Raw genomic sequence first — 23,764 nt, 5'->3', positions numbered from 1 at the left:
TTGTATCTTTAAGCATGCAAATGAAGCATGGTAAGTGTTATGGGTAGAACTATGCTTTGCCCCCACAGATGTAAGTCTTAACCTCCAGTACTCCAAAGGCGGCCTTCTTTGGAAGCAGGATGGTTGCAGATGGAACTAGTTAAGCTGAGGTCATCAGGGAGTAGGGTGGGCTCCCAATCCAGTATGAATGGTGCCCTCATAGGAAGAGAGGGACATAAAAATACAGGGACACCCACAGGTGACTGACATATGATGACAAAGGCAGAGAATGGAGCTATGCAGTTACAACCTGAAGAATACCAAAGGTCATCCGCAAACCACCAGAAGCTATGCAGAGGCAAGGAAGCGTTCCCACATGGGTTTCAGAGGGAGCGTGCCAACACCCGCTTTTCACACTTCCAGCTTCCAGTTCTGTGAGACAATACATTTGCTGCTGTTTTAGGCTACCCGGTTTGCAGTACTTTGTTACGGCAGCCTGAAGACATTAGTACAGTGAGGATGGTAATTTCATAAAGTGTGGCTGATGGGTGCCATTTAGAAAGTGCGTGCGGGTCTGCTTTGGCCATTTCTTCTTTCCGCTGACTTTTGCTAACAAGACTATGTTTTCTTACGTGTTCATTGATTCTTGTCTGTGAGGTACTCATTTTCCTTGGGAAATTATCTGTAAGAATCTTGAGACCTATGATGAAGGTGCATTCTTTTAGAAAGGACTCACATTTGCCACACATGTGGGAAATGGTTGATAGCATTGATACGGTTGAAATGTTTGATAGGTTGATATGGGGAAATGGTTGATAGGTTGATAGGGAAGGGTTGATAGCAGTAGCATGGGACCACTTTAGAAAAATTCAGCGTGACTTGAGTTTTTTCCCAGCCACCTAATTTGCTCTGTAAAACTAAAATGGGTGACCCTGTGGCTGTGATCCTCAGGGATGCGATTCCCCTTCCGGAGCATTTAACATCAGGAAGCATGGATAGGTTTATCTCTGCTCCAGGCATTTTGGGCAGAGTCCTCTGGGGCACCACCTCCATGGAGGGGGTGCCTTTCAAACTCTCCGCTGGCTGGCGGGGCCCTTGTCTCCTCACCCCACCTCCTGGCCTTGTAAAGGGAGGCTCAATTTCCCATTTGCCAAATGCTTTGAAGGCAAATCTGTTTACTATTCCACTCGATTCACTTGGTTCCTGCTTACATTTACATTTGGACCTGATACTTTCTATCATCTTGTCATTTCACTGATGCCTTTCAAATAGTTTTTTTTAATGTTTATTTATTTTTGAGAGAGAGAGAGAGAGAGAGAGAGAGAGCGAGTGCACATGCGCAGGGGTGGGGGCAGGGAAAAAAGAGGGAGACACAGAATCCAAAGCAGGCTCCAGGCTCTGAGCTCTCAGCTCAGAGACCAAGGCAGGGCTCGAACCCACGAGCTGTGAGATCATGACCTGAGTCAAAGTCAGCCGCTTAACTGAGCCACCCAGGCGCTCCTCAAATAGTTTTTAAATTATTTTATCCAGCGTTTTTAATCATTTTAAGTGGAATAGTCAACCCCAATACCAAACCAATCCCCTTCCTGGAATCCCCATAGCCTGTCCATCTAGAAGTCCTACTGATTGTCCATGTGAAGTCTCCTCGAGCACCAGGGTGATGTTTAGTTCAGGATTCCAAGACATCAGACATGCATGGCTCTGCACTTTCTCCTTTGATCCTACTCTCTTCCAACCTCTCCTCCATACAACACTGCAGGGGCCTTTCAGACTAGTCTGTTCCCTCCCTCCGCAAAACACTCCGTTCCTTGGCTTCAGGCTCCCTCAGGGTAAATTCCAAATGCCTGAGTCAGACTCCTCGGGAGCTAGAAAGACGGGATCTCCAGGCTCATGCCTTCCCTGCACTCTGCTGGATTACATAATTACTCTTCAGTTGCCCAGTCTCATACTTTAATTACACATGCTTTTTCTTTGCCTGGAATGTAATCCTTCAATTTTGGTCTCTATGTTGGAGGAGGGATGAAAAGGTTCTTTTTCGTTAATTAATTAATTTGAAAGGGAGAGGGAAAGGGAGAGAGGGAGGATGAGCTGGGGGAGGGGTAGAGGCAGAGGGAGAGAATCCCAAGCAGGCTCCAGGCCCAGTGCAGAGCCCAACACGGAGATCCATTTCACAACCACGAGATCATGACCTGAGCCAAAATCAAGTCACATGCTTAACGAACGGAGCCACCCGGGTGCCCTGAAGGTCCTTTTTAAATAAGTGAAACATTTGGATCTAGACAGTCATTGAAAGTATTCTTGGCTGTTGACTCAGGCCGCATCTCTATTCTGGAGCCTTCCCGTGTGGTGCTCCTGCTCACTACCCCCCCAGAACCACCAGAGTGGGGTCACAGCACTGTCCCTGTGTCCTGGAAAGTGGGTTTACCTCATCAGACTGTAAAAAATTGCTACAACGATCAGGTCTCTAAACTCACCTCGTAACAGAGACAAACACAAAACTCTAGTGTTTTGACTGTTGCAATGGCACAGACTTAACTCATTTGGGTAGTAACCTGATCACCAGAGGATACTGAAATGGCTCCAGACTCTGTGTGTGATAAACAAGTGCTTAAAAATGTTTTTTTCACTATGTGCGCATACACACAACACACACACACACACACACACGTAAGTAGGTGTGCAATTTCTGCATATGGTGTGGATTTCTGCATTAAAACTATACTGAAAGCATGCTGGGTTGTATACTAGTTGCTAATGATATTTATGCCCTATATCGCATGTCATTCCTATAAATGATCTTAATAAAACATGGATGGTTTTCCCTGTTATCTGTTATGAGGCCAGTAGAGGGAGCAGGTATTACGAGTGGATCTGGTACTTGTATTCTCATATAGACACCATCTCTAACAGGTTTCTGTTTTAATTTTTATTGTAGTCAAGCAGGACTTTTTGACCAATAAATAAAAAAGATCACTGAAATATGCATCAGGATTTTGGGGAAAGGTAAACAGTATTTCTCTTTTGTAAATATTCTACTAGAATATATTTATATAAATATTCTATATATATATATAGAATATATTTATATAATTATATATATATATATATATATACACACACACACACACACACACACACATATAATTTTTTTTTTCCTTGAGGGAAACAGATGCCAGGAACTAGGCACCTTAACCCTGCTATAAATGTTCTGTTGCTATAGGCTTTGTACAATTTTCTTCCTTTCATTTTTTTCTTTTGTATCAGTCTTTCTTTGAATTTAGACCCTTTCCTTAAAATAAAATATTTTGGGAAGTATAGTTTATTATTAATAGAGCCCCAAAGAAACTGACATAGGGTTTAAGACAAAAAGTGGAGCATATACATATCAGATTTTTTAGGAAAGACTTAAATCATCAGTAGACAACCATACTTAAATTGACCAAGGAAACAAGAATGGCAATGGAGTATTTTTATATACTTGAATGCAAACATCGCTTCCTTTTATGCATAACTATTTCTTATACTTCTAATGTAATTCTTTAGAAACTATATATAATTCTTCAAAAATGAGTTTTTATACATGTAACTCCATAATCAACCCTAATTTCCCACAGGAAGATTTTTTTATATCAAGTCAGTTAGGCAGACGGGAATACCAAAAGGGGGTCATGTGCTGTTATTTTTTTACTTCTTTGACATAAGCAATTTTATTTATGTTAACCTATAACCGAGAGAGATAATATATCTTCATGTAAATAGCACATATGACATTTTTATCTCTTATTTTAAAAGGTTTCTCATAATTAAGATAAAAATTTTTATAAATTTAGATTAAACAAAGATTAATCAAGATGGCATTAAGCCACTTTAAAAGGAAAATTCATTCTGAGACAAATTTATATACTTCTTTAGTAGAATGACCATGACAAAGAGACCAGGCACATTTTTCACAAGCACAGAATTTGAATTCTCTAAAACCTTGTTTAAATGAATTTAGGAACATTTAATGCAGAATTATAAGCCCACCTCAAAATCTCTCGTGAACCACTGTGTTAGTCAAAGGAAAGATTTTATTGACTTTATATTGGTCATGGGTTTAACAGTAACCATTGACATCAATCTCCTGAAAGAAAATGTTTAGCATTTTTTTTTTCTGCGGGGAGAAAACAGGACACAGAATTACCGGCAAAAATATTATCAGGCTAATGCACTCATCTATTGTTTTAGAATTTTATCCACTGCCTTTTTAAAGTTATGACTTGGTATCTTGACCTTTTGGGCATTTTTTTTTGATGGGGAGATAAAATATTCCATAAAAATATTAGAGAATGAAAATATTTTAAAATCAAACAGCATTTGAGATAACTTTATATAACAGGAGAATTACATAAACTAAAATATTCCTAAAAATTCAGGGAATTTATGATGAAATCTTAGAAAAAATAGTTACTTGGATATTTTCCAAGTTTCTAATAAATAAAAAGCTTTTTCTTTTCGATCTTTAAGGCTACATAGAATAGACAATGTGGCTTTAAAAAAACAAGCATGCTTCAGCAGATGCTGTGCTGGTTCATGGCACTACAAACCATAAAAGAGTCAGAAATCTTTTAAGTTTCCTTAAAAAACAGTCTGTTCTCTCCAAATGTCTTTCAGATGTCATTTCAGAGCAAATTCTCAGATAAGCTAGAATGAATGAGTCTTGGTACCTTTTTAATTGAACTAAGCTGAGTAAGAACGACATCCACCTGAGAAGTCACGTGAAAGGGATTTTTCTCATACGATTAACTCGGATTCTTCCATCAATATAACCCTCTAGCCAAGAGCCCCCATGGCTCTCGGTCAAACAAAAGTGAGGCAGCTGCAAGAAGACAGATAATTGTCACAGATAAGGCTGATGCTATCTAGGCCTCTGCCCTTTGGTCCCCGCACTCATTCCGGCTGCGTCGAGAATGAAAACAGGACTGGTAATGCAGGGGAAATGGCTGTTTCCCAGGAAAGGAAATTGCCTGAAAACACATCTGGCAAAGGGCTTTTTCTCCTCCTCTGGCAGGGAGATCTTTATTTTAACAAAATATACATTCCCTCACCTTCCACAAAGGTGAATTCTACGCAGCCTATGCCCCATTCTAAGTGGGTGACATTTAATTTGTTCTCTAAATACAATGGGCCAGCTTTTTTATGTCACATGCTATCTCCATTTAATTGCAACTGGGACAGGAAATTGTGCTAAACTAGGCATCATACTTCATTTCAGAACTGTGTGTGTTCTACAAGGTACATCATCGTCTGCTAGCTTCTTACATTGGATGAAACTAGCGAGCCAAAGACAGGAGAAAAAGGCTGTCAAAGCCAGGAAATCGAGAAAGTAGCAAGAATACACATCAAGTTTAACTGATGCAGTTAGATAATCAGTGGGATTTCCAGAGAATCTATCCTCAGCTAGTTAACACAATTTGACTTTAAGTCCAAACCGACATGCGCACTTCCAAGGCGACTTTCCCTGCTTACGAATACCACAGGTCCTGGATACTGAGGCGGGCACAGGGCGGGGATCCACACAGGACCCAGCTCAAGATGACCAAAGGCTACAAACAGTCGATGGCAGTGAAACAGAATCTGTTCACTGGGGATGTGTGTGTGTGCCGCACAGAGGTGACAGCCAGTAGGAAATGGCCCTCCAAAGACGTTCAAGTTTTCTCATGGTAAAATCGAGGTTAAAAACTATTGCTTTAAATTCTCCTTACACTCATCACCATTAACGGAGAAGAAGGGCACAGAGATGCACTGGGCTGGTGCGGTTCTCACCATCTCACTTCAGTGCGCCTTGATTTCTGTATCTGTTGGGGGGACAAGAGTTATCTTCCACGGGTGCACGGTGTGTGTACGTACACTTTTTTTCCCCTTCCTTCTGTCTTTATGGTAACCTGTAAGGGGCCTTTTCTTGGGAACCTTTTTCAAATCTCATGACTGGGAATTATCTTTCACAGCCTGTCAAGTACAAGCTGTAATAGCAGTTGAACATGATTAGCAGCTTGAGAGAGAGAGGCATCACCATAGTTTTTGCAAGTGGCTCTAGACTCCAATGGTAGTTCAGGTCCAATACAACATGTACTCAAATTGAGTAGAAATAGAGGTCTTCTGTGACACTTACAAAGAAATCACTCTAGAGGGAGTGTGCTTTTGGAAAGCTGAAATACTAATTTCCTTCCTTTCTTCCATCCATCCACCCATCCACCCATCCATCCATCCATCCATCCATCCATCCATCCTTTGTTTCTTCTAGCTGTGGCCGCATCTTCAGCCCTCATTCATTACCCTATACAATTTGGAAATAAAAGTAGCAAAAATAACTTTCTCTAACAACAATTTTACGTCCAGTGAACTTTCTAATGGTTTTCCCTGTGCACCGAACATTAAATTGTACATAAACATGTGGACTGATTTTATTCAGCCAATTTTTAAAAAGCCAGGGAGAGGAGGGAGATGGACAAGATGTCCCCAGCATGCCAGGCAGGCGCCTGAGTGTCTTGAGTGTGCCTGACTGTCTACAAACGGTCCAAAATCAAAACAGAGTGTCCCAGCTTCATTTCTTAAGGTATTTCAGTACTGAGAGTCCCCCCTGTAGCAACATAACACTTTCCAGTTTCCAGTGAAGGCCACACTGGCCAAGCAGCCCGCCCCCGCCTCCATGCCCGAGGCGGGCAGGCAGCAGGGAGATAAAAGCGGTCTGCTCTGGTGAGGGCGATGGTGACCACGGCAGGCATGAGGTGAGCTCAGGAGGATCCGTGCAGACAGCACGGCAGGAGCCTTGCGCTCAAAGGTTCAACAGATGTGGGGCATCCGTGTGCCTGTAAGTACCTGAGGACTTTCCAGGTGTTTTCCCATCAGGGATGGGGTTCTCAGAACAGACATTCGCTAGGCACACCTACTGGGATTTTAACAGTTCAGAAAGCAATGCCCATTCTGTGTCCACTTCCAACCCTTGGTCTGTGCAACAATTTTGACTATCCAGAGTTCAATACCGGACCTTGAACAGGCTCCCTGGACAACAGCAGAGGTCACGTGGGCCTACCCAAAACTTCTATCCGGCCATCCATGGCTTGGGGGCTGCCCCATTCTGTGCTGATGGAAAGCCAGCATGCTTTTTTTGGTTGTGGGGTTCCTGAGACACCATTCAAAGAGAGCCTAAAGTCTGAGAGCCTCTGAGATGGCTCTGGGTGACCTGGGACCCCTGGAAGACTGTGGTGGGTCAGATTCCAAGATCCAGACAGAAGTCGATCTACAGTTTGCCCAGACCTGCATTTCAGGAGGGGACAGGGAGGCCACCAACAAGGGGAGATTCTCAGGCATTTCCCACACGTTAGAGCTTTTGTTCAGCAGGCCAAACCAAAGCATCGTCAGAGTTCTTGGTAATGCTGACCTCTGTCTTTGAGGAATAGGTAAGAGTGTTGTTCTTGGTGCCGTGAAACCTGATTTGTATAGCAAAGTGCAAGGAAAACTCGAGACGGCTCTACAGAGAATAAAAGGGAGCTTCCAAAACCTCAGCTGATGACATACAGTATGGGGAGAAAACAAACATTATTAAGAAAATAAATAGCACCACGCACAGCTGTTCGGCAGGACTGTTAGGAAAAAAAAGTGGTTGGGCAGGAAGGCAGCGTTTGGGAAGGCTGTAATAATATTTCCCATTTTATAGCTTCATCTGCCTTTGCTATCCTATCAGCAGGGCACTGAAGAAAACTCAAGATTTTCTTTGAAAATGAACAGTTAACAGTTCTGAGAAGCACTGTCTAGCCTCGTTCGAGCAGAGGGGGGGCTGGGCTGGGCCTGCTGCCCCCCAGGCTGGGGTAGGAGTTGTCACACAGCTATCTGTGGCCCAGTGCAGGAGGGTTAGCTGTTATCGTGCTCCTTCGTGAGGCTCCCCACCCAGATCTTCCTCCTCCCCCTCCTCCTCCCCCACTCCTCCCCCTCTTCCTCCTCCTCCTCCCCTTCCTCCTCCCCCTCGCAGGAGGCTTACTGGCTCCCCTGTGTTGCCACAGGGGCCTTGCACATGCTCTTGGCATTTGCTCAGTGACCGACTGGTACAATCCATTGTGCAGTTCTGACTCCATGAGCACGTCCCCCGCCCCGGCTCCAACCACGTTCTGCCTCTGCTGTGCTGTGTCGCCTGCACTGGGCCCTGCCTGAGCCTGGTGTCTGCTTTCTACCAGAGTCTAGTTTCCAAGCAAGCTGTCCTTGCCTTGTATTTTAGATCCAGCTTCAAAGTGGCACTTTCCTTTTGGTCAAATGTTCCTGCCCTTCTCCGAAGTCCCTTTCCCCCATGCCTGGTCTCATGCTTCTCAATTCTTTAGGAAGCCATGCTGTGATCTGAGACATGGGATGGCTGCCTGTTTACACTGGCGACGCATTTAGAGTGGCCTCACTTGCCACGGCACGTCGCCCTGGACAGACTCCGCCAGGTTCTAACTCAGGGGCTGGGGAACTACAGCCTGTGGTCTGTATCAAACAGCTAAAGGGAGCTAAGAATGATTTTTACACTTTTATAAGTGACTGAAAACAATTCGGAGAAGAATATCTCAGGACACGTGAAAATTACAAGAAATTCACATTTTGGTGTGCACGAATAAAGCTCTGTCATCTAGGGATGGTCCACGGCGGCTTCCACGCTACCGTGGCAGAGCTGAGAAGTGGTGGCGGAGGCAGGATCGCCCGCGGAGCCTGAACTACTCACTGACCCCTTTACACCACGTTTGCCGTCTCCTGGTCTACGTAGAGCTTCCCCCCAACTCTCCGGTAATAATTCCCATTTGGGAACCTACCAAGAGCTGCTCAACGCACATTCTGAGCTGGAAGGGGCAGACAAGGAGGGATCCATGCCACCGCCTGTGGGGCCAGTGCCCCTGCAGCAGCCACACCCCCCTTCGGATTGCCGCCCCCGTCCCTCCTACCAGGCCCTATTCGTTCATGGGTGTCTACCTCACCCTATTAGCTGTGTCTCTGCAGCTCTGGAGCATTAACATCCACCCCCAGCACCCAGCAGGAGCTCTGACACAAGCGAGCAAACGAGAAGTACTTGGGGTATAACCTCTTCCTGTGGCTACTTTTTTTTTTTTTTTAATTTATTTTTTTTAATTTTTTTTTTTAAGTTTTATTTTTCATATTTGTGAGAGAGACAGAGACAGAGCACAAGCAGGGGAGGGGCAGAGAGAGAGGGAGACAGAATCCGAAGCAGGCTCCAGGCTCTGAGCTGTCAGCACAGAGCCCGACGCGGGGCTCGAACTCGCGAGCAGTGAGATCATGACCTGAGCTGAAGTCGGACGCCCAACCGACTGAGCCACCCAGGCGCCCCGTGTGGCTACTTTTTTAAACCACCCTACTTGCCTGGGAGACAGATGAGTGATTTTTCAAATGGGGACACGCAGTGTGTGCCCGATGTTTCTGCTTCACGTTGGGAGAATGACACAGCTGTAATAGTTAGTAGTGGAACAACTTATTTCCAATGAACAGCAAATACGCAAGTACTAGTCCTAAATAATATTACTAGTCTGTATCTTTTTAATCCTCAAAGGCACTACAGCAAAAGAATCCTTTTGTTTTGTGAGAAAGCGGAGGCCTGGAGAAGTCAGCAGTGGTTAGCTTCAGGTCTGGGAGAATCAGGGTTCTTACACAGGGCTCTTCAGAGACTATCTGCTTCCCCCTACAGTCAGTCGCCTGAATGGGTACATTTTCTTTAATTTCTTCCTTCAGTGGAAAGAAACCATGTACCAGAATCGTGGTGGACTCAAACCATCTCTTCTGCTATAAGACCCTCCTGGGGCATGAGTTCTAGCCTTCCCGAGTGACAGAACCCTCCGGAAGGTCTGGGAAGCCCTTCTCAGGAAATGACATGTGCTACTTTATTTGGATGTTAAGTAACAAGATCCAGGGATGAGACTGGTGACAATGTAGTGCTGAGCTGACAGCTTCAGATACTGTAACTAGAACAGCTAAGATTTCTATTGATGAAAAAGCCACAGGTATTGATCACTGTTGCTTATGACCTATTCATAGTTAAAGGAGAGGCTACTTCAGGTAGAGTTTGGTGAAGAATAAAGACATAGTTTTTGTCACCGAAGTTCACGGACCCCATTAATTGTGTCCATGGACCTCAGGTGAAGAACCGCAGCTCTAGAAGTAACGTGGGGGGAGCCAGCCAGTGCGTAGAAGGGCTGTTTTTAAAGGTCTATTTAGGTCTCTTGGAAACACACATTCCAGGGAAACAGAATTCACCATACAAATTTCACAAGCACCCAAGAATTAAAAACGTAATTCTGGAATGCTCTGAAAGCGGATCGTGCACGATACAGACGGAAGCAGACTTTTGTGGGTAGACGGGTCCATCAGGTCGCTGTGCCGATAGGCTGCCACTGAACGGGGAGAACAAATCCTGCGCACAAATCCTGAGATAGAAACAGACCGTGGGCAAAGATTCCGAGTTTTTTCCCTATGTGCACTCTGGCTGGTTAGCATAGCATTAATCCCTAAAGTATTAAGTTTACGTTATTAAAGGAAGCCACCCCGGGGATTGAAAGAGCCGTAGACTTGAAATAGAAAAATCCTGGGAGCTAATGCAACCCTTGAATTTTACACACAAGGACAGGAGAGCTCAATTAAAAAGGAGAGGTGATTTGCCTGAGTCCAATATGGAGTGGGGCTGAGTGAACCGGTCCTGGAAAAAAACATGGCAAAATAATGGGATTTGAGCAAAACCTGATCTAAAACAGGAAAAGTCTGTGTTCCTCTCTCACCAGCATCTTAACTGAAATTCTGATTTCTGTCTGTATTGTAATCTGATGGACCATTAATCTGTCTAGTATGTTTTAGTTTAAATACTGAAGTGGATATTTTGTTTAAAAGATTCAGTGTCAGAGCTCAGAAACTGATTTCCCCAACACAAGCCAATAAAGCAGGATCTTCTCATCCAACCGTTTTCAAATGAAAATTCTGTACATGTAGCTAAGAGTTCAAAAATCAAGTAAGACCAACGAAACTATTTTCCCTATGGAAAGGCAAAGCGTTTACAAGAGCGAGACTTCTTCTTCCTCTTTGTTTGTAATAACAAAAATAAACCAAAGTCCTGACATATTTGTAGTATTTTTATTCCTAAAGGAAAAAACAGGAACTTTCATTGTGCTTTAAAGTTATTACCCCAGATACTTTACCAGCTTAGCACTGTGAAATCAGTTTCAGACATGAGAGACCCACTTCTCTCTCTAGGAAATACTCAATTAGGGTGGTGCCTCTGCAAATACCCAGGGGTCCTGTAGCTGATCCGTGCTTCCCAGAGGGTTTCTGCAGCATATAGCCCTGGTTGGACAGCACACACATGCTCGGATTTTTCCTGTTGCCTGGCTAGTGACCCCCCTACAGGAAGATAACAAGCAAGCCAGGAGGGCGGAGCAGCTCGCGACACATGTCTGCCTGCTCTTATCAACTTATCTTATAAGGAAAGTGATTGATGCAGATCCTGACACCCAGAACCTGAGGGAAGAGAAACAAGGAAGCATTAACTCTGATCTGTAAGGGGAAGACAGCCCTCAGGAGTGAGCAGGGTTATTCTTTCTACTGCGATCTGACAGTTCACTGCAGGACGGGAGGGAAGACCAGCGTGAACAATCACGTTCCTGCTAGAAAAGGAGGGAAGAGACTCCCACTGATGGACCTTACACCATGGCAGCGGAGCCCTGCCTCTGAGAGGGCAGCCTAGGAGTGGGATTCCTATGTGCCTTCCAGTTTGCTGAACTGCTGCTTTACTCCCGAAAGAAAGAAAGAATGTGGCAGCTTGTTTTCTTTACTTTGAGCTGTGATCTTGTCCTAGCCGCAGCCTATAACAACTTTCGGAGAGGCATGGACAGCATGGGGAAAAGGCAGTATCAGGTTCAGCAGGGGTCCTGCAGCTACACTTTCCTCCTGCCGGAGACAGACAACTGTCGCTCGACTAGCTCCTACGCGTCCAGCGCTGTACAGAGGGACTCACCACTAGATTATGACGACTCCGTGCAGAGGCTACAAGTGCTGGAGAACATCATGGAAAACAACACTCAGTGGCTAATGAAGGTAGGAAAAAAAAATCATTTTTATTTGGTGAATGGTGGAAGCTAATTAAGATCAGCTCAGTTTTCACGGCCAAAAAAAAAAAAAAAAGAAAAAAAAATCATAAAACCGAAAAAGAGACAAACAACAAACCCCAGGCAACTGATTAGCGCAGGGGGGAGATGGTGACTCCTACCTTTGAATGAATTATCATTTCTTTTATTCTGTCCCAGGGTGTAAAGTAGTCGTGGGTGACAAGCGAAAAGGATTATCTGAGAAGAATGCCAGAATCAACAGAGAACAATCTCTGAGTTAGGAATCTTTATTTAATAAAGGAGAGGAAGTGTACTTCTCTGCAAAACGTGTAGGCTGTGTTGTTTGTGTAAGTGGTTTAAACTCAGTAACACCCATTGCCAGGGATGTTATAAACTGGTTGCAGGCATGAGAGGGAAGCCTTAAGCGACGGCAGCCCGGGAGCCAGGAAAAACGTGACAATCATGTTAATTACTGATACATAACGGATGGAGTAAAGTGCTTTACCAATTTCCTGAATTTATTTACTAAAATAGATTGTTACTCTTGGTAAATGAGAGGAAATTAAATAAAGCAGACTTCAATGTTTCTCAGAATCTGAGGGCTTGACTCTGAAGGGTTTGCCATTAGGTGAATGGGGTAGGCATAACCTCAGGCGTCTGGGGTTCTTCAGCACCCAACCCCTTAGCTCCAGCAGCAGGCTGTGAAGTTCCACCCCACGTGGGACGGGCGTGCAGGGCATTTTGCTGCAGCAAATGCCATGACGAGATGGTCATGTTCTCAGGGCTATGATGCTATATAGTTTCACAGACTTTTCATAGAGGGTTGAACCAAAACAGGATATTGCAAACTCACTTTTTCTTTCCCAAGTGATCATTTTCCCATGTAAATGTGGGCACCATTTATACAAAACCCAAAGTCACCCTGAGATTTTTCTTGATATGGACCATACATATATAGTCTAAAGGAGGCTTAAACAAGTTGTATAAATAGGTTACTCGTTACGTATTACAATGACATTACGTCACAACGCTTACACGGCAGAGAAGGTACTATTTAATGAGCTGATTTCACCTGGTTCGAGACCTTGCCCCAGAAAGAATTCTCAATCTTTCATTTCACCATCAGCTTTCTGTTAGGATACTTTATCTTAATGTTAGAATAGATCTTGGCTCCAGATCTGTGTTTCTCATTAGCTGTCCTACCTTCAGAGAGGAAACGACCAAGTTATTACTTGAGTCTAGGCTGGAATGAATGAGTGCTCTCAGCTCTGAGTTCACTGCAACCAGAGAGTCGCTTGAATCCAGAAACAGAGAACAACAAACACTCATCAGAAAGGCCTGCTGTATAATACACAACTCACAACTAACTGTCTTTGAAGGCACTGGCCCTTCTGGGCTAATTCTCCCATAGGTTTCCCTCTTTTCCTAACTAGGTTCCTGTGGTATGCTCTTTTAAAATGCTCAGTAATTCATAGGTGTGCATAAAATAAGCTGTTCATTCACTGATGCACTTTAAAAAAAAAGTACACGGCAGCACAGGTTCAAATGCTTGGAAGACAGACTATATCCCAAGTATCTTCTCACTCTGACTTCCCATTTCTTCTCAAACTGTCATGTCCATGCTGAACATCCACAACATCCGCCGCGGTTACGCCAGGGCGAAGAGCCACGGTGAGGGATGAAACATACATCATACACAGTAAACATTCTAATCTGCCCGGCTGGTAAATCATCTCTTAAAATAAACAGTCAAGAAACATAAAAGAATGTTTTGCCAAATGCAAGAATGCTAAATTGCATTTGCTTAATGAAGCCCACAGTAAGTATACCTGGAAAACTCCATAGTCAAAGCTCATATTTCTTTCTAAGATAAACAACTGCCTTCTTAGACCTTTGAAACACTGTTTAAAGAAAGAAAGGGACAAGAAATTCTACATGAAGACAGCAACATTTTTTTCCTTTCCAGGTTCAAGTAGTAAATATTTGAACAGAAGCACAATGGCATTGCTGAATTCTTTCCCTAGCTAGCTAGCTAAATATCACCGAGGATGACTTAATGTTTATCTTTTCATCAGCTCGGCACCTGCTCACCTGTCCTATCTTGGGGATGTGCACCTGAGAAAGACAGCTTGTGCCCACCCACTCTGTTCACAGGATTCTGGTGTGGGAATGAAAGCAAAGAAAGCAAATATGAAACCTGTTTAGAGTGGTTGAATGTAACCTCTCTGCTTGTTTTTTATTTCTGTGTTTTGTCACCTGTGATAATAATCACTGCTTTTCTCATAAGGGAGAAAATAATATATAATGGGAAGATAGATAAAGCCACAGGATTAAAGGTTTAACATCACAGTCTATAACATGTATTCCTAGATTATCCTGGAGAGAAAAAGCACATTCCTCTGTTTTTCATTGTTTTGCATGTTTCCTTTCCTTTAGGGCTGTTTGTGTGTGTGTGTGTTTTTAATGTTTTCATATTTCCTTTTTCTCCCTGATCAACACTATAAAGTAGAGGGTATGTGGCGGTGGCGGGGGGGGGGGGGGATGGGGAAACTTTAAGATTTTAAGACAAGTTGTTAAGAATGAAAATGATACCAAGTTTCTGGTTAATTCCGGGACAGATGACTAGCAGTTCATCTCCTCAGTGGTTAGCTTTGCCTCAGGAGCGTGGACTAGGAAAGCTGTTTTGCACATTATCAAAAGATGCCACACTGCCCCTTTAATGTGCCAGGCAAAGGAAGTGTGAGACTTCTGAATGAGTGCGGAGTAATATGAATGGAACAATACAGGGAGGGCTCACTTTCTGCTCAGTGGTTAAACAAGCATAAGATAGTTTACCAAATACAACCCAATGACCTAAAAAAACATTATATGTCATATTCCCTTGCTAATCCTGCGACTATCCTAAACCTCTGCCCCAGTGATATTAAACTCACTTTATAAAAACTGACAAATAACTTAGCAAAGTGGATTTTATCTTGCCTGGAGACCGAATGTATTTTTTTTTCCGATAAGAGGAAATAGGGAAAGGAAATAAACAATTATTTCACACTGATGAATACTTCAAATTTATAAACAACTGCAAAGTCTATTGTGCTTTAAAACACAATGTTTTGAAAAATAAAGCTAATGCCTATTAAATCGATGTAAACATTTCCTCTGTCATTTTTTTTTCTTTTTTTAAGGAGAGAAGCACAGGCCGAGCACTGTACATGTGAACTGAGGGCCTTTTCTTTCTCTAAAGCCAATAGCGATAGATCCTTTCAATAAGGAATGAGAATCGTTGCGCCTCAGGGGCTGCATAGGAAACGATGCACTTTAGCTCCTAAAACACAAAGTTGCGGTCCCTGGGAAGAGCTGTTGGTGACCAGCCTGTCCTCATCCCTGAGGGGGAGAGGGTGTGTGTGTGTGTGTGTGTGTGTGTGTGTGTGTGTGTGTGTGTGTGTTTTATCACGTGTGGTTGCTAAACACTCCTTAGCTGTGTATTCAAACAAACAGACAAACAAACAAACCAGAGCTTGATTCACCAAAGAAAAAAAACAATCCTACCATACCCATAGCCAGCAGTGTCCTGCCCTACCAGAGCAGGACCACCATTCCTGGGCTGTTATCTGCTGTATTTCCAATCATGAAACAGGACTGTGTTCAGTAGGAGAGAGAAATTTTGTGCATGCAGGTAACCTGAAGGAAGCCTCTATTTAAGAAGGCAGGGAAATGATTACTGTTATTTAATTATATATTAACATCATTATAGTAAGGGAGGAAGAGATGATTAAAGTTTCACTCTGGTAGGAGAAATACAACATATTTAACTTTGGGAAATGCAGGCATAATATAATGTTTACTATGTATTATGTAAGATATACAGTACGATACGCGGTCACTTTGTATAATATATAAATATACTAAATTTTTACTATATATATGTTATATATATATAGCATTTGCTTTCCATGGTCAAGTTGTCTCTGCTTGTATTTTTAAAAATATTTTTTAATGTTTATTTATTTTGGGGGGAGAGAGAGAGAGAGAGAGCGAGCGAGCGAGCGAGCATGAGTAGGGGAGGGGCAGAGAGAGTGGGAGACACAGAATCCTTACCAGGCTCCAGGCTTCGAGCTGTCAGTACAGAGCCTGATGCAGGACTTGAGCTCACCAACTGTGAGATCATGACCTGAGCCAAAGTCGGACACTCAACAGACTTGAGCCACCCAGGCATCCCAAGTAGTCTCTGCTTATTAAACGAGGCTTCTGACATGCTGCATGAACTATGTAGGTACCACTCTATGGGCAGAAGATTATTTGCCTATAGAGTCTAGAAGTGGGAAATGGACTTGTGTACACAACTACCATAATATCCTACTTCCTGTTCAGACACTAGATAATCCAGAAGGTCTCCATGTTAAAATTTGAAAACTGGTTTATTTTAACAGCATAGTTCTTTACAGTTTATAAACAGATTGTGATCCAACAGTTTATCTATAAGTCAGTTACTGTATAGGAACCTGAAAAAAAATAATGACCTTATCAATGGTGCTCATATGCTCAGGCTGGCCTAGAGTGCCGATTTTAATCTATAACTGAACTTTTATATATTTATAATTGAAAAAAAAAAACAGTTTCAATCAACCCTACCACCATATGGATAACTTAAGAAAATATGAAAGTACTATATGGGCAATGTAAAATAAACAAGTCAAACCATTAAAACAGTAGAAAATAGGAAGTAAATTCTCCTTTTCCCTGAGCTTCAGCCCTTTCTCCAGATGAGCACTTAGAGATTTACACCAGCCCTTTATTGTAACAAATTTAATATGAAAAGGCAGGAATTTCCTTCTTCTTAAAATATGCACAATGGCATACCACTGTGGCATGATCCAAAACCCTTTTTTGGCTCACAAATGACGTGATAAGAGGTTAAAAGAAAGAGATTTTATTTAGGAAAAAAGAGCAAAATTTGGAAGACCGAGGTAAAGGAGAAAAGGAGAGTATGAAGTAAAGGTGTGTGCGTGTGTGAGAGAAAGAGAGAGAGAGAGACAGAGAGAGAGAGACAGAGAGAGAGGGAGGGAGGGAGGGAGGGAGGTGGGAGCAGACAGAGGCCAGGGGGAGAGACTACCCTTGAGGGCTCAATCAAGATAAGGAAAAGGGCATTATTATTGTATGACCATTTTGAAAGAAAGAAGATAGTTAATACTGCTCCATATTCTGGCCTCCAAGTGACACCAGGGCCGGCAAAGCTTTGTGGATTTCCTGAACTGAGATCAAGAGGGTATATGCAATGTATCATGGACATCATTTTTCAAATCAGGTGCTCAGAACTTGCAGAATATCTGTATTACTTAATGACAGTAACAACTCTGCTAACCATTGTCTCTCTTATCATAAATATATACATATGTAGGCTTATTATATACATCTCTTCCTATAAAATATAATTTATTTTTTATTAAACATAAAATAAGAAGTTATATATGTACTCTCTTTCCACTACATCTTCTGTGACTTGAATGAACTCGACAATAAGATTTTTCTCCTAAATTATTCTAGAATTCTTCTGATACAAAGAGAGCCACTCAACTTTCCAGTCACACTTTCATCACTAAAGCAGCAGTAGTAATATTAACAGGGGACTGCTACCAGGGAGCACCGAGTCACTTTAAGGCACTTTCTGCACCTTACCCCATTTTGTCCCAAGACTATCTCTAGAACACAGGCATGGTAGATAGAATCCTATTTTTTTAATCACTTATAAACATGGGTTAAGATAATATCAATGTGCTCTGCAGTTTGGAAGTCTCGTGCAGATTACCTAGAGAGGAAAACAAACATGGAAAAGCACGCACATCCCCTCCTTGGACAAAACCCAGTATTTTCCATGGGGCTGGAAACTGTTGAGAGAGGTGAGAATGAATATGAATATAGTTCACTTCTTCGTTCACTAACGTAACTGAGTGAATGCCACTCTGCCCCCCACCACCCCTGCTGGGCAGGAGTCATTAACGGGCATTTGTTTGCTCCGCAAATATTTACTGGAAGCCTACGTGTGTCCAGGCAGCATTCTGGGTGCTCGGAGTAAATCAGTGAAGCGAAGTCCGTGACTAAGGGTCTCGCCCTGGTGGGGATGGGCTACGTTAGCCAGCGGCGTTCCTGGCAGAATGTGTGCCAGAAGGTGGTGAAGCGCGCACACGCAACCAGGGAGCGGGAAGAGAAGGAACCCGTGGAGGAGAGGAGGAGTGCCTGAGCGCAGAGGCACCGAGTTCACAGTTCGGTCATTCCACTGAAACCTGTTTCATAGGAGGAAAATCAATTCAAACTACTTCTAGTTGGTCCTTTTCCTTGTCACCAAGGTGATACATGGTTATTACAGAAAACAGAGTGCGCCAAGAGTTTCCATCATTCTGAAATGACCATCCTTAATATTTAGCTAAGCATACAGATGCTTAGATATGTATGATTATTTTTAAAAGTGCTGTATATATTGTAGTATTATATAAACTTATACCTACTTGATAATTTGTGGGGTTTTTTTAATGACAAATAAAAAAGAAAGTAGGTCTGAGAGGTTAAATAACTTGGTTGATACCCTAAGTCGGCAATGCAATCGGTTCCCTCCACCTAGAAGTCCCGTCTCAGGCAGGCACAGAGCATGCTTTAGCCCTGTAACACCAGGGCACTTCAGCAGGCTTGGCACATGATGGCTACTGAGCGGACAGCCTCACTCTCAAATGTTTACAGGTAAGAGATGTAACTGTTTCTATATAAGAATACTGTCAAAGCTAGTAAGGGGGGAAAGAAAAAGCAATCGGGAATATCTTGTGTGTAAAGTAATTTCCCCAAATTCCACTTCGTAGATAAGAAACGTAAACACAAATTATATGATAACCAAAAGAAAGTATCATGTGGAATCTGACATACTGTACATAAGGTAACAACCCTTTTCTAGAAGTTGCCTGAAGGCGACTTCCTGAATTTCACAGTACCACTTGGAAGTTCAGACAAATATAAAATTCAGTCTCAGGAAAGTAATGTGTGAGCTTCTCTGTCCTCTGTTTGATTTTAAAATCACCTGGCATTCTACAGATAGGTGTAACCAAAAATACTTTGATGTTGGCATGGTATTGATGTTTAAAATGAGAAAATAATATAAAGCTCAATGATTTGATGTAATCAAAACACTAAAAAATCATTTTCACAGGTAGTGTTCTAGAGTAAAAGTTTCAACATTTACTGGAATTAAAATGACTGTTTTAATGTACGGTTGAAAAAAAAAAAAAAAAGGGACAAACTCTTCTCCACCACCTGAACTCTGAGGCAGGTATACCAGCTGTCTTCAAATTAATATTTTAATTAGATATTTCCCCATGAAACCACCTTTCTTTCTTATCCTAATCTTGGCACGCACCAGTTGATGGAAGATGTGAAACCCTATTAAAATCCCCTGAGGAGTGGGTCTAATCCTTTTACCATCCTGCCTCCTTCAATGAGCCACAACCATTATCTTCGTTATTGAACTAGAACCCAATTAAAACCTCTGTGGGACCAGCCCTGGGGGGAGCATGGGCCGGTAATTACTTTTGCTCCAAAATCAGATTCAATCCTCCCTTTGAGGAACTTTTCCCAGTCTGTGAATTGCTTGGGGAATCTTCACATTAACCTGGCAACTTAACACCACAAAGTATTCACATTCAATATTTAATCTTTAAAAAACCATCAATCAAGAAAACTAAGTATATATGTTAAGAATATAACCTGATATTTATTAACACATAATGTTACATTTTTTTCGCGGACAATGGTGATTTTTAACGGAAAAGATATCAAGATACCTAAATCTTAGACAATATTTCATCATGTTTAGCCAGTTTCTTTGAGAATGCATCATTTTATAACTGAATATTCATAATAGTTATTTATTATAGGTAGAGAATATTAATAAAGTCTTAAAAGGAGGCAAGCATTCAACCTCTCCATTTCTTAATTTTGTCACATTCTGTCTAGAACATATTATCACTTGTTCACATACTAATAGTCTTCATGTAAGGGGGGCTATTCCAGCAGGGTGACTTAATCTGGTGATTAGCCTGGTGACATCCACAGCTCCCTGTCTTAAGTACGCCGTACTCCAGGATGTGCATTAGTACCTTCATTATGATCATTCCTGCAAATTCCAGGAATGAAGGGTACATCTGAATTGTGGATTAGCCTCTGGATGTTACTAACTAATACTAAGCACTGGGCTCAAGACACTCCACTCTAGAGATTTCTGCTGTGGCAGCCAAAAGCACATCTGGGTAGTTAGGTTCAAAGCAAAGAGGAAAAAAAAAATGTCTGGTGAAATGGTCTAAATTCATGAATCCACATCAAGGAGGCCATACTCTTCGGTATAACCTACTGAATTGTGTAGGACTCTGTAAAGGACGGTTAATCTGACGGTCTTTCTGTTCCAAGACCTGGTAGAGGGCTATGGAGGCCGCCATCTCCTCTTGCCCTGAGGAGCCTCTGAGGCCCTCAAGACCCACTATCCTGAAGCAACAAGGAAGAGATGGAAAGAAAAAAAAAGAAATGAGACAATTTCAGGGGTTTCATTTCTGGCCCAAGCCAGCCCCAGAAATTTAGCCAAGCTACAGCAAAGGGAATGTCACGTTCAAGTTCTCCTGATTTTGGAATAAAGGCATTTTTTTTTAATTTTTATTTTTTTTAACGTTTATTTATTTTTGAGACAGAGAGAGACAGAGCATGAACGGGGGAGGGTCAGAGAGAGGGAGACACAGAATCTGAAACAGGCTCCAGGCTCTGAGCTGTCAGCACAGAACCCAACGCAGGGCTCAAAGTCATGGACCGCGAGATCATGACCTGAGCTGAAGTCGGCCGCTTAACCGACGGAGCCACCTAGGCGCCCCGGAATAAAGGCATTTTATACCAAAAGAAGAGGCATAGTGGATGCAACTATTTAGATGCAAAGAAATCTAAATATAAAATAAATCATGTTTACACATGAAGTCAATGCTATTATCATTAGACAAGCATGCCTTATTTATTTTAAATGTTTATTTTTGAGAGAGAAAGAGAGAGAGAGCAGGTGAGGGGCAGAGAGAGAGAGAGAGAGAGAGAGAGAGAGAGAGAGACAGAGAATCCGAAGTGGACTCTGTACTGTCAGCACAGAGCCTCACGCGGGGTTCAAACTCACGAACCGTGAGATCATGACCTGAGCCCAAGTGTGACACTTAACTGACTGAGCCACACAGGTGCCCCTAGACAAGCATGCCTTTGAAGTCACTTCCCTGCATGTTTAATTAACTATATAACGAGTTCAATCTGAAGCTACAAAATGCCAGTTTTTTATTATTTGTTCCTCTTTGTATGTAGTAAATGACTTTAAAAGACTTATTTTTTTAGAGCAGTTTTAAGTTCACAGCAAAACTGAGAGGAAGGTACAGAGATTCCCCAAATATCCCCTGCCCCACATACATTCAAAGCTTCCCCCATTGTCAGTGACCCCCACCAAATAGTACCTTTGTTACAACTGATGAACTTGCATTAACACACCATTATCACCCAGAGTCCACAGTTTACATCTGGGTTCATTCTTGGTGTTGTACATTCATAGGTTTGGACAGATGGATCCACCACTACAGTCTCACTGCCCTAAAACCCTCCGTGCTCTACCTGTTCATCCCTCCCTCCCTTCAAATCTCTGGCAAACACTGATCTTTTTACTGTGCCTACAGTTTTGTCTTTTCCAGAATGTCGTACAGTTGGAATCATGCAGTGTGTAGCCCTTTCACACTACCTTCTTTCACTTAGTAAATGACTTTTCCTTCTTCTTCTTCTTCTTTTTTTTTTTTGGCATGATTAATGATGCATTTGTTTCGTGATCACTTGCCTTATGCAACTAAGTTAACTGGCCAAAACCTCCACTGTGCAGCTTCAGAAACATAAGGTTTTCTTACCTGCAGCAGGGACTTTAGGGATTATGTGTTTCAAATAAAATGATGTTACACTATTGCAGGGATTATAATTAATTTTAATAACAATACCAGAAACACCGTTAACAAGATCTGTACTACATCTCATACTAAAGATTATAATTCCACTCATTCTTATCAGATTAAATGGTCTGACTTTATACCCTTGAGTTGTATACCTCGACGTGCATCTTCACTTTGCAAGATAACGAACATCCTTTCAACATGGGCAGCACTGCAAGTGCGTATGTAAAGAGTCTTTAGGTCACACGGCTGAGTGCCTCTCTAGAAACACCCTGCTCTGAAATTGTCCACGCTATCTTTTCCTCAACCACCCTACCTAACTGCTCCATCATGCTCCCAGATAAAGCTATGGGCCCATTGAAACCGTCAAACTTTATTATTAAATATATTTTTTATCACTCCAGCTTCCAATACATTATAAGCAATGCTGCCCTTCTGTATGTTCTGTTTTTGGAGAAGACAGGAACTTAAAGAACATGAAAGGGCAGTCACAAACTGCCTTCTGAGCGGGTGTTCTGGAGTTAACTAGTCAACCCATGTGTCTGGGTAAAAAAGATTCAAAATTCCTAAGAGGTATCATTTCCTCTGGGCTCCTGTAAGCATTTTCTCTGCCATTAGATTTGTGGAATTAACAGATACTATCAATTCTTGGTTATGTGCTGAATAATTATAAACATTAGTCTGAAGATAACTGGAATATTCCTTTGAGTTTTGTTAACTATTCTCTAGTCTTTGGAATCTTAGAAAATTATTACATACAGATGTTGCTTAAAACTTCCCTAAGCAAACTGGTCTTCTGGATGAGAAATTCTGGTGCAAAAATGCTGCTAGAGAGAAGATATTTTGCTAAATAACATCAAATAATCACATTCTGACCACAAGCTAATTATCTATGCTTAACCTTTGGTGCATGTGTATAAAATTCCTTATTATTTTATTTTTTTAAGTTTATTTATTTTGAGAAAGAGAGAGAAAGAGAGAGAGATGGGGGTGGGGGGCAAGTGAGGGAGGGAGGGAGGGGGAGGGAGGGAGGCAGGGAGAGAGAGGGAGGGAGGGGGAGGGGGAGGGAGAGGGAGGGAGAGGGAGAGGGAGAGGGAGAGGGAGAGGGAGAGGGAGAGGGAGAGAGAACCCCAAGCAGGCTCCATGTTGTCAGCTCAGAGCCGCTCGGGGCTCTAACTCACGAACTGTGAGATCATGACCTGAGCCAAACTAAGAGTTGGACTGAGCCACTCAGGCACCCTTGAAATTCTTTATTATTTTTAGTTACTAAGAAACAGATGGTTAAATTCACTAAAATTTTTTTTAAACTTACCCAGTTTTAACTTACTAAAGTGTTACTAACAGGAATTTCTAAACAGAATTGATTTAACCTAACTATAACTGTAAAATGCTCTTAAAAGCAGTGATGGCTGGGCTAATTAGGTTACAAGTTAAAGGATCGCGATGAATCAGAATACCATTCCTTCGAATAACCATTAGTGAGTTTGTAACGTGTAATTAATTGTCCATATTTTCAAATATGGTCCCCTTCTGGGTTATCACACAATAAATCCATATGTGCTTTTTCCTCTAATTGGACAATGTTTAATACATATAACTTATTTATTACTACATGACGAGCCTGCCCCAAGCCATGCCGGTTTTACAGCTGCAACACACAGAATTCTACTTTTTAGGTATAGAATGCTACTTTCT

General features: G+C 42.2%; 2 protein-coding genes across 7 annotated transcripts in view; one reads left to right on the top strand and one right to left on the bottom strand.

Moving 5' to 3' along the window:
- MCPH1 (microcephalin 1) overlaps positions 1–23,764 on the bottom strand; it is a 273,858-nt gene that overhangs the window by 70,948 nt on the left and 179,146 nt on the right. The window lies entirely within an intron of this gene.
- Positions 11,259–23,764, top strand: part of ANGPT2 (angiopoietin 2) — a 60,937-nt gene continuing 48,431 nt past the window's right edge. The window contains exon 1 of one of the 2 annotated variants that reach the window (XM_045451904.1): positions 11,259–12,075. In XM_045451904.1, the coding sequence (XP_045307860.1) occupies positions 11,791–12,075 (285 nt within the window). In that variant the 5' untranslated portion in view covers positions 11,259–11,790. The remainder of the gene's footprint in view (positions 12,076–23,764) is intronic. The other variant, XM_045451898.1, reaches the window with a different exon arrangement.

This window comes from Leopardus geoffroyi, chromosome B1, assembly GCF_018350155.1.
Source record: "Leopardus geoffroyi isolate Oge1 chromosome B1, O.geoffroyi_Oge1_pat1.0, whole genome shotgun sequence".
Taxonomy (NCBI): Eukaryota; Metazoa; Chordata; class Mammalia; order Carnivora; family Felidae; genus Leopardus; species Leopardus geoffroyi.
Note: the sequence above shows the minus strand (reverse complement) of the source record. Positions and strands in the feature narration are given on the sequence as shown.